This window comes from Megalobrama amblycephala, linkage group LG17 (assembly GCF_018812025.1).
Source record: "Megalobrama amblycephala isolate DHTTF-2021 linkage group LG17, ASM1881202v1, whole genome shotgun sequence".
NCBI lineage: Eukaryota > Metazoa > Chordata > Actinopteri > Cypriniformes > Xenocyprididae > Megalobrama > Megalobrama amblycephala.
This window is the reverse complement of record NC_063060.1, coordinates 9,927,611-9,946,935: the sequence shown is the minus strand read 5'-3', so window position 1 is coordinate 9,946,935 and position 19,325 is coordinate 9,927,611. Positions and strand designations below refer to the sequence as shown.

At 36.8% G+C, this 19,325-nt stretch overlaps 1 protein-coding gene across 3 annotated transcripts in view; it reads right to left on the bottom strand.

Moving 5' to 3' along the window:
• Positions 1–19,325, bottom strand: part of LOC125250480 (ephrin type-B receptor 1-B) — a 300,085-nt gene that overhangs the window by 40,809 nt on the left and 239,951 nt on the right. For 2 of the 3 annotated variants that reach the window (XM_048163076.1, XM_048163077.1), the window contains exon 7: positions 1,457–1,619. In XM_048163076.1, the coding sequence (XP_048019033.1) occupies positions 1,457–1,619 (163 nt within the window). Of the gene's footprint in view, positions 1–1,456; positions 1,620–13,012; positions 13,363–19,325 lie in introns of those variants that run through there. The other variant, XM_048163078.1, reaches the window with a different exon arrangement.

Genomic DNA, 19,325 nt, shown 5'->3' with positions numbered 1-19,325 from the left:
GGGCACTAATTACTTTAGTGAGTATGACGGCACGGATACGCCTGCACACACACGCATAGGATGTTTTGTCTTCATCAGTGTGACATCACCATGGTATCTTCACTTCATTTGTTTAAGTGTATAAATACTATTTGTCTGCACTGTGTGATGCACAGTATGTATATGTGTCTGTTTTTTAAGTATATGTCTGTTTAGGTCTTCTGACATGGCTAAATGTTTTGCAAGTGATAATATGTATACACTGAATGCAATGTAAGTGACTTCAGATAAAAGTGTCTTTAAAATGCATAAATGCAAATGTAAAGCCCAAATGCATAAATTATAGTCAAGAAAAAGTATATATCATGCTGTCTAACAACAGGGCCATGTTTACACATTAGACCTGTGTCTCTTTGTGTGTCTGTCCCAGATTGCCAGTGCAGTTCAGTTATATTTACACCAGTGTGACAGCAAAGACAAGGAGGGTTGTGTAAAAGATGAAGCCTAAAAAATGAATGTGCAAGAGAGCTGGACAGGTGAACTGTTTGTATGTGAAGCTCTAGGAACTAGCCAGCTGCCTGGCGGATGTCTTTCTGTCCTGTAAAGTCCAGTCCCCCTGGCATCCATTGTGTGTGTCCCTGGCACGGTCATCAGGCAGGACATGCTAGACTACAGATACAACGCCATTAATCAAACCCATGAGAGAGACAGAGGTTATGAGAGAGAGAGAGAGGAGAGAGAAAGAGAGTCGTTTTATGCTTCTTGTTGTTCATTTTAAAGTTTTAAATGGGCTAAATTTCCAAAAAAATCATCAACAAAACAGAAAAAGACTGGACTTGGAAACAATAAAATGCACCTCAAATGAAACAAACTGAATTTTTCCTTTGTGTGTGTGTGTGTCCCAGAACTAATAAATGAAATGAGCCCTAAGACACAATAAACATCCACTCACTTCTGCTGAGAGAGAGAGTGAGAGAGAAAAAAACAGAGAGAAAGAGAGTGAAGACAGTGTTAGAAAGACTGAGACAGTTTGCTGGGAGGAACAAATAAGACAACAAAGCCTGATAAAAACAGAAATTCAATAGATAGATAGATAGATAGATAGATAGATAGATAGACAGACAGACAGACAGACAGACAGACAGGCACTGGGCTGCTCACAGATGATGATTAATCATATCATTCACTAATTAATGAGTTAAGGATTCTGGGAAAGCTTGAATGCCACACAAGGTCCTGATGGAAATTCATTCAGCTAAGCAGTTTGGCTGGAGAACAGTCAAAACACACAGACATAATCTATATCATACACAGTGATGATCATGCAAAAATATATTGAGCATAAAAAATAGAATAGTGGAGCGTTTCTTTCGACACAACTCTAAATAAATCTGCTGGAGGAATTAAATCACCCAGATCCAGAGAGCGCCTCCACACACTCACACACACACACAGGCATTGGCGTGGGGGTTCGTACCATCTGTGAGGGTTTGGAAGCACATTTTGCTGCTGTATTTGCCGAAACCAGCAACAGTCCTGGCCCGAACCTGCATCACATACATGGTGCCCGGCCGTAATCCGTCCACACGAGCTGTGTTCGTCTGACTCCTCACCTGCGTGGAGTTCACCTCAGACAGCTCCTGAGAGACAGAGAGATATGTTTAGTTGACACGTTTTTTTCAAACAATTCCATATTTCTCTCATTTGTTTCTCTTAGACAGCAATGAAACCAAATGGACAACTTTGCTTAAAGGGTTAGTTCACCCAAAAATGAAAATTCTGTCATTTATTACTTACCCTCATGCCGTTCCACACCCGTAATAAGACCTTCGTTAATCTTCGGAACACAAATTAAGATATTTTAGTTGAAATCCGATGGCTCCGTGAGGCCTCCATAGGAAGCAATGACATTTCCTCTCTCAAGATCCATTAATGTACTAAAAACATATTTAAATCGGTTCATGTGAGTACAGTAGCTCAATATTAATATTATAAAGCGACGAGAATATTTTTGGAGCGAAATAAATAACGACTTATTTAGTGATGGCCGATTTCAAAACACTGCTTCATGAAGCATCGGAGCACAGATGAATCAGTGTATCGAATCATGATTCAGATCGCATGTCAAACTGCCAACGGCTGAAATCACGTGACTTTGGCGCTCCGAACAGCAGATTCGATACACTGATTCATTTGTGCTCCGATGCTTCATGAAGCAGTGTTTTGAAATCGGCCATCACTAAACAAGTCGTTTTTTTTTTTTTTGGTGCTCCAAAAATATTCTCATCGCTTTATAATATTAATATTGAACCACTGTACTCACATGAACTGATTTAAATATGTTTTAATACCTTTATGGATCTTGAGAGAGGAAGTGTCATTGCTCCCTATGCAGGCCTCACAGAGCCATCGGATTTCAACTAAAATATCTTAATTTGTGTTTCGAAGATTTACGAAGGTCTTACGGGTGTGGAACGGCATGAGGGTGAGTAATAAATGACAATTTTCATTTTTGGGTGAACTAACCCTTTAAGTCCATCACTTGTCAGATGTTTCCCTTTAGAAAAATACAATGTCTGCATATTTGTCTCTTAGATTTTTCAAGATACCAAAGTCTGCAATAACAATCAGAGATATACGCTCAAATTATTCTTATGAAAGTCCAAATGACCTTTATCTACATTATTTCAACTGTATAGCTCTGTACACTTACTCAGTTCTCTAAAATAATTACAGGAGAAACATATGAAATGACGTTGATACCTAAAAGCAAAGAAAACTGAGATCTCCATTTAGTCTTGTGAGCTATTTAAATGGAACCTCAGAGCAATAACACACTCCATTTTTTGGGAGGAGAAAAAATCTTAGTTTAATAAAATGAGCCTTTTTGAACAGCAGCAGACGAGCACTGATGCCATCAAAAAGGACATTTAGGAGCAGACGAGACAGTAATGTGTTGAGTGAAAAAATGATGAGATTTCTCTTTCTAAACTCCATCAACACCTCACCAACTCAGAGTGAGAAAGTGTGTGTATATGTGTATAAAGAGAGAAAGAGAGGGTGATAGACTATAATTGGCCAAATAAATTCATACTGTTATCATAACTGTATTTCATTACATTAGAGCAGTGGTTCCAGGAAACCCCTATTTTATTAATTATTTATTTTTATTTTTTTACCGAAAGTTGATGCACCTCTTGATGGAAATAAATTTTGTGACGTTATTTTCATCAAGAGGTCCATCATTTGTTGGTCAAGATCTTGTATTGACAATGCAAGAGGTGAGCACTCTGTAAAGTCTCCTCCAGCACATCCCAAAGACTTTCAATGAATTTAAGGTCTGGACTCAGTGGTGCCAATTCATGTGTTAAAATGATTCTTCATGCTCCCTCCCAACCATTCTTTAACAATTTGAGCCTGATGAATCTTTACATTGTCATCCTGGAATATGGCCATGATGTGTCTTCCTACATGGTTGTTTCAGAAATGAAAAGCTACACACTCCATCAATTAGGGTTAGAAGAACTGTTCCCAAACATATACCATGCTAGAAACATAATAATCACTGCAATAATGATCAAGTCATAGACTATTAATCATTTGCCTATTAAAATTCAAACTTTTTTGGCCAGGGAGTGTCCATAGATGTCAGATCAGTCAGATTAGTGACTGTCTCTATGGGCTGCGATACGTACAGGTAAACCTTTCGACCATATTGGACGGGTCAAAGCCGGTCCGTGAACACTTGAGAGCAAATTGACTGTGTGTCTGCAACAGTAGTTAGACACATATATAATTATCTATATCTCTATAGATTTAGTAGATGATTTTGTAAAACTAACACAATGTAACAAGACGAAGGAGTTAGCTAACATGACATTAAAAAGATACTAAAGTATAAAAACCTGTAATACTGAGTTAATACATATAAAAACCCAACCCAAAACATTCTCATCTGTGAAATGTTATCCCATTTCTTCAGGAATTTAAAGGGGACCTATTATGCCCCTTTTATAAGATGTAATATAAGTCTCTGGTGTCCCCAGAATGTGTCTTTGAAGTTTCAGCTCTAAATACCCCACAGATAATTTATTATAGCTTGTCAAATTTGCCCCTATTTGGGCGTGAGCAAAAACACACCGCTTCTGTGTGTGTCCCTTTAAATGCAAATGAGCTGCTGTTCCCGGGTCGCTTTCCAAAAGAGGGCGGAGTTTTAACAGCTTGCGCTTTGGTTGCTCAACAACAACAAAGCTGGAGAATCTCACGCAGCCAAAATGAGGACTGTCAGTAACGGTGTTCAGCCTCACATTGTTCAAACCGGAGTTTGACACTGATGGAGAGACTCAGGAAGAAGTTACAACTTTTAGAATGCATCTGGATGTTTCTGAATGGTTAATGGATACATTTATGTAGTTGCTGTGGAGTTGATTCAACTCATCGACTAGCATGTGCCGTCATATTAGTCTTTTGTGCAAATCCAGCATTGAATTGACCCTCGTTGTGAAGCAGTCCAACGTAAAATGGTAACAACACTCTTCTACAACAACTCTTCCTCTTCTCTAAAGCAGCCCAACATGGCCTCACCCCCTTTGTTGCGTGTTCTCGGGGGCAGGGTTTATTTAAATGTTAGGATTAGTGATGTCACTAACCCGGGAAGTGGCTTGTTGTAGTCCCTACCAGCCGTTTGTTGTAGTCCTTAAACAGCAATTTTTTTAAAAGAAAATATCTCCCTTTGCATTGAACTTTGCAGATGTTGTTTTTGCTCAAACAGTAACATTACACACTAACTAAATTTAAAAAAGTGAAATTATAATCAACAATCCCTTTAAATCTCGGCGGATTCACAACCAGAAGCTGTGCAATGTTGTGAGTGACGACACATTGACCTGTGGCTGAGTGGCTGAATGTGGCATCTATGTATGCATATCTATGGTCGTGACCCCCAGCTGGGAAACACTGCATTAGAGTTTTTAAAGTAAAGAAATGGTGTACTATCATTTTATTGTCATTGTAATTTATTTAAACATTTAATGGTTTCTATTAAATATATAGTGCGGTTAGCAATGTAGAAATTTTAGACAGCAACTTTCAAGTACACATGACATCAAAATTGACCTCATTTAAGATCCAATCAATTTCTGATAGATAAAATCAAATCTTTCCCTACATTGTTTCTCGTTGATTATTTAATTTCTTTCGACAATACAATTATGTTATGGAAGTGAAATGGGTTGTAAACAGTGCTTCATGTTAACCTTAAAAATGGCCTCCTTTATATTTCAAAAGAGAAAAAACCCAGAAAGCTTCCTTTTAATTTGGAAGAGATGAAAGTCAAAGAATACTTTGAGAAATATGAAAAAGGTGAAATAGAAAGAAAACTTACAGCACTACTTTTCACACAACACATAAGTTGATTCACCTGTCAGTTAATGTTTTTGTAACGAGACGGGACTCAGGCAGAGATCCATTTGCAAGCTTTATTAAAAGTAAGCGTGGTCGTACAGGCAGGGTCTAAGCAGGGGCAAACAGGAACAGCAAGGGCTAGGCAGAATCGTGGTCAGGATACAGGCAATGGTTAGGACAGGCAGATATCATTCACAGGTCAGAATACCAGGCAAGAATCAAAGACAGGCAGCAATGGGTCAATAACGGGTAACAGGCAGGCACGGGAACGGACGGACGGACGGACGGACGGACGGACGGACGGACAGACAGACAGACAGACAGACAGACAGACAGACAGACAGACAGACAGACAGACAGACAGACAGACAGACAGACAGACAGACAGACAGACAGACAGGATAACAAACGCTCAGAAATACTACACAGGGTAAACAAGACTTTGCAATGGGGTGGTGTGTGTGTGTGAGTCTTTTATAGTCCAGGTAATGAGCTACAGCTGTATGTGGCAATTGGTGTGGAATGTGAGCATGTGACTGGCAGGGAGGATTATGGGAAATGGAGTCCAGGAACTGACGGTGATTCGTGACAGTTTTAGAGCAGAACTGATGCAAACTGATGTTTCATTGGATTTTTTTTGAAAATTAAATTAGACTGGTTCATTTCAACTATAGACTGTTATCAAATGTAACAAATAAGATTTATGTTTTTATATTGATGATGTAATGTCTGTCACCTCTGTGTGTGCAACTCTTCAAACACTAAAACATATAGTATATTACAATGGTAAATAAAGACACTGGTTTAAACACGGTTATCACCCGTAATAATAAAAAAATAAAATAAAATAAACCTTTTGAACGGTAGTGTTCAAATTTACAATTTATCCCTACATTACCTGCCTGAATAGTATTATGTTATATATATATATATATGATGTATGTCACATTTATTCTGTGTCTGTGTTCCACAGTTTCTTCTTCTTTTGTTCTGTGTGTGTTTTGTGGGCGAAAACAAAAAGTACCAAAATGAAACACAGAAAGGTATTTCGGGAGTGAGAAAAAGGAGACCATTTAGTAAAGTCTCTCAGACAGAGAAGAGAGAGACTTGCTGTAACATTCAATTTAGTTTTCAAGGTCTCATCAAAATTCACAGCAGCACGACACTGAAAAGCCCACGCTACACACGGAAACCCCTACTGTGATGGCCGAAGGCGAAATCTGTTTCTTAACAACTGCAACATAATAATAATAATCAGGGAAAAAAATAACAGTGATATTAATAATTGAGGTTCATATCGTGCACGAGTGACATATGAAGGGGCAGGAGGGTTTGGTGTGTTGTCTGTAATTTACAAAACAAGATGGTATGTCTGAATATCTGTCATCCTCCCAGTGGTGAATGAGCAGAAATGAAAAGAGTCTGTACCTGACATCACCCCAGTCATAAAGCAAGCATAAAGTGCACTAGAGCATTGCCATATAAATAATGAAGGACACTCACAGACACGATCATGACCTCACCACTGGGTCATTAATAAATAAGAACATCTAGTGTCATTTAGGGCATCAGATGAACAATTTTGTGTATATGATGGAATCTGCCATTCTTTTTTTGCTGTTCTTTTTAAAGAAATGCTGTCATCATTTGCTCACGCTCATGTCCAAACCCGTATGACTTAATTTCTTTTGTTGAAGGATTATTCATGCTAAACTCTTCCATACAATGAAAAGGGATGGATGCTGTCAACACATAAAATATCACTATGAAAGTAGAATGACTTGTGCGCTATACAAGTATTATATTATAATACTATACATTATATAGGACTTGTGAGTGTTCTGAAGTCAGATGAGAAATTTGTGCTGAATTACAAGATTTTTGTGGGAGAACTAGCCCGTGCTATGCTTTTTCGAAGATTACCTTTCATGTGGTGTGGAAAAGGTCTGCAAAGTTTCAAAGAACAAAGTGCACAATAAATGGAGGTATTGTCTTCAAAAAGAAAGAATTGATTCTGAACTGCCTGAAACGAGTTGGCAGTAATCTCACTTCCAGCATAACCAACAGAGGTTTGTAACAAATAATGCCTGCCTATGGCCTTTATATGGCTTTTCACAATGTGCTTAACCCCAGGTAAAGGAATGTTTCATAACCCGGAGCAGGGTTAGCACCTCTTTTGCAGTGTTAACCCCTCATTGCGGTGCCAAACTTGTACAGTGTGCAACGATGCGGCGTTAGAATGTTACAACCAGACGCTTAGCAACAGACAACCAATCACATACTCATAATTGCCTGCTTTGGACGGTAACAGAAACACTGCATATTGTATATAAACAGTAAAGTCAGCGTTTGATAGGAAAAAATTCAAATGTGACGATTTGAGTGAAGAAGAGACCGTTTCATTCTTACCTTTATAGTCCGAAATGTCTATTCAGTATAAACTCGAGAGTACATTCGGCAATACGAGGATGCGTAGTGCTAAAGCTATGTAAACAGGTCACGTGCTGCGTTTATCCAATCAGTGTCACTGACACCACAAATATGCAAATAAGAATGTTAACCCAGGGTTTAGGAATGTACAATGTGAAACGTCAGTTTATGAATATCCAGGATTAATTGTTGACCCATGGGTAAACTACGAGTAGTGAGAAACGTGAAACAAGATAACCCAGGATTCCGTTTACCTGTGGATTAGAATAACTATTTATTTTAAGTGTGAAAAGCCCTATTGGCTGCCTGCGAACAAAGTCTACTTTGACCCTCAAACACTAGTTGTTGCTGAGGCCTGAAGGGTTTGGTTTGTGTTGTCGACATGCCAAGAAGATGCCGTTTTCTGCGCTGTGAAAACAAATCCACTTTGCATGCACTTCCGACTTGGGCTTGAACTGATACGGTAAAAACGACATCATTGTTACTGTTCGTATCACTGTGTATACAAATGCTGAGGAAGCCAGATACAGTAATGGGCATTTTGTTCCAGACACACACGGTAAGTGATAGGCCAATCACAACAGACTGGGCCATCTGACCAATCAGAGCAGAGTAGGCTCTCAAAAAGGAGGATCAAATAGTTTCAGACACTGTGAGAAAAGAGGTGATGCTGTAATGAGAAAATTAAAGTGTTTTTTATTTATTTATTTATAACTTGTATGCATGTAAACCTATCATAGAAGTAAATTACTACAAAACTAAATTAGGATCCTTTAAAATAGCACAATGGGGCACTTTAAAAGCAGAAACTGTTATTCAAAATACACCTTAATTTGCATACCCCATTACCTCTGGGGGTTTATTAACCCAGAGTAATGAAATGTTGAACTTTAAATTCTTTGCGACTGTCCCTGCATAGCGCACAGATCACAATCTGCCTTAAAACCTGTCAGAAACACTGCTGTTCTGGAGATTAACTAACCGCAGTGCCGAGTGACACAAATTAACAAGATTTGAAAATAAATAAATAAATAAATAAACAACAGCTCTTTATAATGAGCAGAACAAACAATCTCAGATTCTGTTTGTGATTTCTTAAAGACTCTCACGTCTTATCAAGTCTGCCTTTGATTGTGGCCAAACAATTTAATCTGAAAGAAACTGCAAAATGTTCCATGTTAATATGTTCTGAATCAAATACTAGCATACTACTTATTGCATACTGAAATTAGCATACTGTGAGCTGCCTATGGACATTTAAAAACAATATAGGAAACAGTATGCAAACGATTATATTATATTATAGTATGCCAAACTGTAATAGGATTTGATCACGTTACATGTGTGATTAAGCAATTGTTTCTATTAATAACAATAATATGGTTTAAAATTAATAAAAATGTAATAATATTTAAAATATTAAAATAATATTTTATTTTACTTTACACTTAATTTCTTCTACATTTTTATAATAACTTATATTTTAATATTTTTTTAATTTTTTTTTTAATTACACAAAACAGTTATTTTAATTTGCATCTAATTTTGTGTTAAAAAAATTAACTATTTTGATCAAATAATGAGAAATCATTGTTAAAAATTCACGATTTCTATAGATTTTAGTTCATTTTTGTACGTGTGTTAAATGCATACAGAATATGTATATACGGAGCATACTTAATTAGTAAGCATAATATGGTAGTATGCTATTCTGAACATAGCCAGTGTTTGTCTGAGTGTAGTTTTACTTTACATGTTGATCTGGCTACTCTTCCCCCGGCAGTGAAACCCCCTCAGGGGGCGGCCCTCTCCCGCTGTCTGTCAAATGGGGATTATAGGAAGTCCCTCCCCACCTCTAGCACCTCAAGATGGTGTGGAAAGTAGGAGGGGCTTGTGGCAGGCAGCCAATAGGAGCGGCTGCCAGGGCAGACAGACATGGCTCTCAGCAGGTCCTCAGTGAGCAGTGGGACTGTTTTGGCAGGAGGCAGGTGTCACCGCCATAGACCAGCAAAGCAATCTGTCCTGCTGAAGGGAGTCGCCTGTCTTACACACACACACACACACACACACACACACACACACACACACACACACACACACACACACACACACACACACACACACACACGTGATCTCACAAACAGGGGGACGGGGCTGGTGTCAAATCAGTCCTTCTGTTAATGGACCGTGGACCGTATACACACACGCCATCTCAAACATCCTTCAGTGAACATGGCACGGCTGGCCGTGGCAAAGTGCCACTTCCCCCAACTGGGTGGCACATGCCACCTCTGCTTGCAGGATGGCAACACCACCTGGTAAGACTTATGAAACACAAAGGCAGTACTAGGGAACATTACTTTTAAAAAAATATAATTTAAATAAACTGTTAAAGCTGTGTACAGATTCACTAATTCAATTATAAATTCAATTATGATTCATAGGGGTATATTTCATGATATACTCTTTGTGCTATCACTGAAAAAAAAAAAAAAAAAAAAAAAAAAAAATGTGTGTACACCATAAAAAAATGTGTAGGATTAACTTTGAAACAATTTTTACTCAAATTGCTAGTAAATTTTACAGATATTAAATAAAACATTGAATTAAACATTACCCCCCGGTTTCACAGACAAGGCTTAAGCTAGTCCTAGACTAAAATGCATATTTGAGCTGTTTTAACTGAAAATAACTTGTACAGACATATCTTAAAATATGTCAGTGTCATTGTTTTGTCTTAAAATGCACACCAGTAATGTTTTTTTCTAGTGTACATTTATAAATGCTATTTAAATATCCTAATTAACCTAAGGCCTAATTCTGGCTTAGGCTAAGCCCTGTCTGTGAAACCGGGCCTACATGTTGATATATAAAGACTAAAGTAGTATTTTTTGAAAAACATACTCCAGTATTTTTTTTATTATTATTATTTATTTAAACAACTTCAGAAAAATATGGTTTACAGTGTAGGATTTACTTGGAAAATTTACTTCTGGTAAATTTCACAAATAATTACAAAGAAATGGCAAGTAACACACTGAATTAAACATGAACATTTTAAGTAGAAAGACTAAAATAGTATTTTCTTGTAAAACGTACTCCACTAATCTTTTTTCCTTTTTTTTTTTTTTTACACTGCAGTAAATTACACAAGGCAGTGTTTAATACTGATTCAAACAGGTCATCTGTCTTTATGAACTATTAAAACACAAAAAGAACAGGCTCATAAGAGTGTTTTGCTTCAGGAATCAAGCTATTGTTGTATGTTTTGGTTAATCTGGTAAGAACCAGTTAAAGGTGCAATGTGTAAAATTTAGGAGGATCTATTGACAGAAATGCAATATATTATACATAACTATGTTTTCAGTGGTACATAAAGACCTTACATAATGAACCGTTATGTTTTTATTACCTTAGAATGAGCCATTTCTATCTCATACACCTCGGCTCCCCCCTCCATTTCAAGTCGGCATTATGCGCCGGCATCTTTCTACAGCAGCCCTAAACGGACAAACACTCTACAGAGTGCATTTAGTCACTATGTTGTTCTTCTTCTAAATCGTTCATGTTTTTAGAGGCAGTAGTAGCAGTAGTCGTCTGGTTTATTAGAAGCAGAGACTGTTTTTTGTTAGAAGTAAGAAGAAACCTCATTGCTTCACACAAGCTGCTCTCTGCTCTCTCAGGCGACGACATGTTGGCCAGACGGCCACTGTAGCTTCTCCAGAAGGGAGAGGTGCAAGGGGTGTGTGCCGTTAGTTGCAGTTCGCAACCTCACCGCTAGATGCCGCTAAAATTTACACACTTCACCTTTAATTTGTTTGTGAATCAGACTACACTGGTTGCAATGTATGTTTCTGATTCATTAAAAAGAACCACTTCATGAGAGTCAGTTGTTTGTAAATTGGGATACACTGGTCGCATTGTATATTTCTCATTCACTAAAAATAACTGGTTGCAAATATAAATGTGAATTTGTAATACTTAATGATTTATATTTATCAACTGTCAGAATTTTTTTTAGTGCAGCAGATGATGAAATGTGTCTTGACATGGCTATATGGCTTCCAAACAAAGCTATATATCCAGAGACACAGAGGCAGTGATAAAAATGTAATTGTCAGTATACATCGAGCTCGTACGAAAAAAAAAAAAAAAAATCCTAAAAACGCCTGGCTTTATTGAAATTCAACTCACTGTATGCGATGGTGATCCGGCACCTTCTAAAGTGGTACAATATTGCAATATTTGTTTTAGATTTTAAAATAAAACATAAAATTTATTTAAAAAAAAAAAAAAAAAAAAAAAAAAAAAAAATATATATATATATATATATATATATATATATATATATATATATATATATATTTTTTTTTTTTTTTTTAATTATTATTATTTTATTAAAAATGAACATCAGAGCCCAAACTATGCAGTTACTAAGCATACTTCCGGGGAGTCCTGTGCCAGCCCAGAACATGCCATTATGATGAATGAGAATGCTTACAGATAGGTATTATAGACCTCATTGGTTACCTGGATCACTGATTTTGAGATTCTTTCTATGTATCAGACTGGCACTGTACGTGTTGAGCTATGGGTTCAACTCTGTATTCTGTGCAGCAGAGTTCGCTGAGATTGAATTCATTCAACTGAAACAAAACCTTGTATTGGCCTTGTGTATGGTTTCATATCTTTTTAATAACAGCATCGCTTTCCTACTGACTGCTGGGTTTCACGTCCTGCTACGCATGCTGCATAATGCTGACAGCTTCAAAGAAATATTTAACAACAATCAAATTCAATTTCAAAATATTAACTTAAGTTATTATATGATGTGGCAAATCTACTGATTATAATTATTTATTTGCTGATGTGACAAAACAAGATCAAACCCATTATAAAACAACAACAAAAATGTTTTAGTCATGGATTTAAAAAAAAAATACCGCAATTCAGCTGAGAAGCACTCTAGTTATATCAAATAATCATTTGATAACTATAACATTAGCAGTCTAGTTTTGTAGTGACTAGCTCACTTCCATTATAAATCAACAAATCTGTTTACAAAGTGTGTAGAATTGGGAGGGATGCAGCTGTACGTGTCGCTCGCTCTCAGTGTAGACGGAGTGTCTACAGATAAGATAAGCACAAGAGAATCGCAAAGTGCTGTAGGCAGAGATCAAACAGCGTATGTGGGCTTTTATGGATTATGATTTTGCCGCGCGTGGGCTTGTTATTATGGAGCGTTCTATTAGAGAAATGTAATATTGTAGTATTGTTTATGAAGACTAATGTTGGCATGTTAACTGAGAGACATTCTGAATGAAGCATAATGTATTTTTAAAGATGCCAATATGAGATGACTCATAATCCTGTACCTCTGGGCTAAAACCTACACACACACAAGCCTGAAACCACACACACACACACACACACACACACACACACACACACACACACACACACACACACACATTTTTTTTTATTTTTTTTATTGCAGTTAATGGAGGCCCTGACCTTTTAAAAGCAAGTTATCTTCTGTGTCATGAAACTCTGAGAGACAGATATCAGAGAAAAAGGACAGCAAGCAAGAGAGAGAGAGAGAGAGAGAGAGAGAGATCCCAATTAGAATTTGCTGAAAACATTATATACTAAATAATATTAAAATATTGGCTGTCATCTGAACCCTGGTGTGCACCAAACAATCGGACCGAGACCAGTGAAAAGGTGGGGCTTCCAAATGAATTGAATTGCGGTTCTAATAAAATATGAACACAACTCGGACCAAAGACATGTAAATGAACCAAAAATGTCATGATGTCACAAGATGTGACCCTAAAAAGGACAGAATTCTCAAGCATACATGTTTTTTTCTCATCATAGTCGCGATGTTGCCCATTACAGTTTGCTACAGGCATGAGAACCTCGTCTCCTCACAGCAGATCGTCAATTGTGTGTTTGAGATAGGGATTCCTGCCACTGTTTTGACTGCTTTATACATTTTATAAGCTCTTCATGAGTTGTCAGCTGGTCAAAATACCATCATATGTAGGCTACGCACATACAACGAGCGCATTTAGCCCAGCACACAGCATTGTATTGGATGTTCGGTAAGTACGGTCACGATATATATATCATAAAACGACCAATCAGGATGTGAGCGTATCCCAATCACTTTAGGTTTGGTGATAAATTGCCAATGTGAATGCTAAGCGGACCAGGACTAAAGGCCCCGATATACACACAGAGAAGTTCTTTTCTTTCATCGTTTAGGGGTAAAACGAAGTTCGAAATACATAAGCAGCGATATACTGTTATCGAACATCTGACGCCACCCACACTGCTGAGAGCTGCGTTTAGATGAATATGTAAATATGTGATGCGCGCTTTCCTCTAACAAAATAAACACAACAAAATTGAGAAAACAGCAAGCATTTTTTTATAGAAATCATACGAAAAGCATCTGATCATAACAACATGGGTATGTTAGCACGAGCTCTGCAAATTAGCACTCCAGTAAAGTCACGTCACATTTATTTATACAGCATTTTATTCAATAGATTGCTTAAAATCAAGCAGCTTTACAGTATCAAACATGAAAAACAGTGTCAGTGCCTCATTTCATCAGAAGCACAAGTTAATTTTCAACTATAAAGCAGCTATCCAGTGTGTTCATGTTTTCACCCATGGAGATACCTCAACGGATCCAACAGACGAAATGAGTCAGAACAGTTCCACGCGAGTGAAGGCGGAGCCTCAGCGCACACCTCTTATTACATTATCGTCACAGACCAATGGTAGTACAAAGGTGTTTTGCACCTGGAGTGAACTTTTCCTGAAAGTTCGCTTTGGCAAGCTGTTTCAAACTCCCAAAAAGAACATAAACAAACTTCGTTTTGGCCGATTTTGTTTTGAAATGACATTACATCAGTTCGTTCTTTGATTTCATTTGAAGTAAATCGGGGCCTTAAATGTTTTTTTTTTTTTTTTTTGGTCCGGACCAAAAAAACCAAGCAAAAAAGAACTACAAGTGTAAACACACCCTCAAACACAACAACAAAGTAAAATGCAATGCTATTTGGCCCTAAAGAGAGAACACACCATGACAGACTATCTGTACACAGTGACAGACAAAAAACAGAGAGCCACCTTGACCAGGTACAGTCTCAGTGGACACAAGCTCACAATAGAGATGGGCAGACAGAGGAAAACATGGCTGCCACAGGAAGAGAGGTTTTGGCCACACTGTGATCAAAACAAAATCAAGACAGAACTGCACTTTCTATCAGAATGCAGAAAATGCAAAGATATTTGAACAAGAAACAAAGTGCATACACCACACTTTTGAAACACTATCAAACTATGAAAAAGTGCCCTTCCTATTACTTTTACTTTGTAAACATTAAGTATTTGCACTAATTTTATTGTATTTTACATCGGACACATTTTGTATGCATCCTAGCCATAGCTTTGGCAATATAAATGTACAGACTCTGTCGTGCCAAAAAAGCACACTTGAATTGAAATTGAGAGAGACAGACAGAGCGTGGTGAGGAAGGGATTGTAATTAGACTTAAATTAAAGGCTACCTGTCACATCCGAGACATGACAATGAGGTCTTTCTTTCATTCTTCATTAATTTTCATTTATAAAACCATTCTTATGAAAATTGTCACACTAAATTGTAACAATTTAAGTTAAAACTAGGGCTGTCAATCAATGAAAAATTTTAAGCAAATTACCTGCTATGACAATTATGTAACTAATCAAATCAATCCCAATTAATCATATTACGTTATTGTGACAGATGAGCAAATCATTTAATAGCCATTATATATATATATATATATATATATATATATATATATATATATATAAATGTCTATTAATAGCCATTATATATATTCTATATAAAATGTCTATTAAATTATTTGCTCATATATATATATATATATATATATATATATATATATAATTTTGCACACTAAATTTATGCAGAAATTCTCTCTCTTGTGCTCCTTGAAGTCAAAAAGTCAAAGTCCAATTCGAATACAGAGTCAAAAAATTGCAGCCAATGTATATCTCTGCTTCAACTGTTCAACTGGACCCCAGTGGACAACTAGTGGCCGTCAGGTCTTGTGAGTTTCAGACACCCTCTGTCGGATCAGACTGCGTGAGGGCTAAAGCTGATCGTTGCACAGGGGTTGGCTATGACCCACAGCTTTCAGATCACCAGTACAGGTGACCTGGGTGAGATGTAAGTGCGTGCAGGTCCTGATCTCAAAGAATTAGACAGGTTCCTAGTTACAGAGCTGAAAGTTTTACTGCAGTAAATAAACCACAGAATATGATGGCGTTAGTGGAAACGTCTCTTCCTAGAGGCTTTTAGAGAGTGTTTTATGCAAGCGATGATTTTAATAGCCTGGTCACATTCGCCTAATGGCACTACTCGGATGCACCAGGCATTTTTATGAGATTGCAACTTAGCATCCTATATCTGTTTGTAAATGTCGGACAGGGTCGTGGAGTTCAGTCTAGCTGATTTTAGATCTCTCAGACTTCATATTACTGGAGCACACTTCAGCATTTTGGAAGTGTGGCGGCACTGGGCCAGAGCTTCGGCGGTTCTCCATTAGCCTTGATGATTGAGGTTAGAAACTCATGAACCCTTGTCCCAGAAAACCACCGCTACATCTATAAGGGTCCAGGTAGTTATCTCACCCAGTATGGGAGATGCAGCGTAGCCTTCTGCGTTACTGGAAGTGACAGCTTCTGCTGGTAATTGACAGCTAAGTTGTGGCAGCCTGCAGCTCTTTTGAAGGAAGTTGGGAAGCTTCGTAGAGAGTCTCGGTAAAGGTGAGATACAGAAGCCCCTCCAGCAGTGAGCAAGTACAGCCAGACAAAGTTATAGTGGAGAGCTTTGTTTAAATTGGTGCTTCTCAGAAGGTTTTGATTTAGATCTAGAATTGACATAAAGTGGTGACACAACACAATACTATTTTTAATGTTTAATGTAGTCTGGTTTCTATTTTGTTTAACCGTACATCGTTTTGATTATGTTTCTGTTACTGCAGGATTAAGGGATGTAGAATATGGTCATGCAGAATAAGGCATTAATATGTGATTTATTAGTAATATGCATGCTAATAAGTAACTAGTTAATAGTGAGAATTGGACCCTAAATTAAAGTGCTACCTTACTGTATTATTAATTTGATTACAATATAATTAATGAATTTATTTAAAAAAAAAAAAAAAATCTTATTCCTTCAAAATATAAATATGGACATAATAATAATAATAATAATAATAATAATAATAATAATAGAAAAATAGCATCAGAAACCAAAACAATGTAAGGTGGAGGAAAAAAAAACAAAAAACAGCTAGACTACATTAAACATTAAAACATGATTTTGTGTTGGGTCGCCACGTGATGTCAGTGTATATTGTATATAATTGGTAAACATATTTATTTTGTTAACAATAATTGAAACACTTATATACAGTAGCAAGGAAAAGTATGTAAACCACTTGCAGAATCTGTGAAAATGTGAATCATTTTAACCAAATAAGAGAGATCATACAAAATGCATGTTATTTTTTATTTAGTACTGTCCTGAGTAAGATATTTTACATAAAAGATGTTTACATATAGTCGACAAGAAAAAAAAAAAAAAGGCTGAAATTATTAAAATTCAAATGTTTGGGAACCATTGGTTCTTAATAGTCAGGGGGTGAAAACTTTGAATTTGAAGATTGAGGTAAATTGTACTTATTTTGTCTTCCAGGAAACATGCAAGTATCTTCTGTTGCTTCAGAAGGGCAAAAAAAAAAAAAAAAAAAAAAAATTAAACAAAATAAGAAATTTAGACATCTTCATCCAAACTTCAAAAGTTTTCACCCCTTCAGCTCTTAATGCATCTTGTTTCTTTCTGGATCATCAGTGAATGTTTGAACCTTTTTTAATAGTTGTGTTTGAGTCCCTCAATTGTCCTCAGTGTGAAAAGATGAATCTCAAATTCATACAGTCACTGCTGGAAAGGGTTCAAATATGCAAAAAAAAATCTTTGAAAACTGAAGAATCTGCAGGACCCAGAGGATTTTTCTGAAGAACAGAGCTCAGTTGAACTGTTCAGGACAAACAAGAGACTCATGAACAACCATCACAAAACATAAAAACAGTCATAGATCATCCAGGTAACCACACAGAATTAAGAACCAATGGTTCCCAAACTTTTGAACAGGGCCATTTTAATAAATTGAGCTATTTTTTTATTTTTTTATTGTTGACTATATATAAACATCTTTTATGTAAAATAAAATGTAATTAAAAATAAATAAACAAATAAATAAATTAATTAATTAATGAAAGCGAAATCATTCATTTCTCCTGTGACCCCATGAGAAAAGATCTGTGTTCAATTTTTGGGTTGTGACCCACCAGTTGAGAAACACTGGTTTAGATTAGACATATTTATGAAAACTGATAACAGGGCTGAGTTACTGATGAACAGGTTGTAGCAACCAATAGCTTGTTGGACCTTTAGGCAAGAGAAGCAATCAAATGTCTGCTTTACTCAAAACATTTAAGTACAGAACATCTGTTTGCAGAATCTATAAGACATTCTAAAGATAAAACTCCCTTGTTTCGCAAATTCAGAGTCCCTGTGCATGTACAGTATAACGTTACATGGATCTCATTTGCAAAGTCCAAACTAAGTCAAGCACATTCATGCTGGCTTTGCGGCTACAAAAAACGTGAGTCAGAGCGCCTTTCTGACGCCGTAAAAGACAATCAGATACAGCTGTGGAACTAGATCGAGCAGAGTGAGTGGCAGGATGGTTCAATCAGGGCTGAAACTTTAAATTTTACCCACAGTTCTCTTCTGCAGCGTGTGCATGTGCCGTCACATTTTTATATTTATGCTGATTTAGCCACCGAATTTGATCTCATGCCTGAAAAATGGACTCAGGTTGTCACGGTGGCTTGGAGAATAAGCATCTGCCAGTCCTGCTGTCAACCGAACCGTAAAAAGACCCTCGAGCGGAATTGCGCTGATCTCATCTTGACGGATACAGTGCAAGGAGATCGACTTGAGCTAGAATAATGTATTCACACATATGACTCCTTCACCAGGTGCTCTATTTCATTATTTATAATCTGACAGATGACCGCATTCCTTGTCCTTTTCTTTTCTTTTTTTTTTTTTTAAACTGGCTTTGCTGATTTAAAGTTGAAGTGTGTCATTTCTGAACCGTTAACTTAATTTGCAAATATAGTGATTCTTCAAACTGGTTACACCATCTTCTATTGGTAACTTTTAGGAAGCATTAAACTGATCAAAAGTGACAGTAAAGACATTTATAATGTTATAAAAGATTTCTATTTCAAATAAATGCTGTTCTTTTGAACTTTCTATTCATCAAAGAATCTTGAAAAATAAATTGTATAATCGTTTCCCCACAAATATTAAGCAGAACAACTGTTTTTAACATTGATAAATGTTTCTTGAA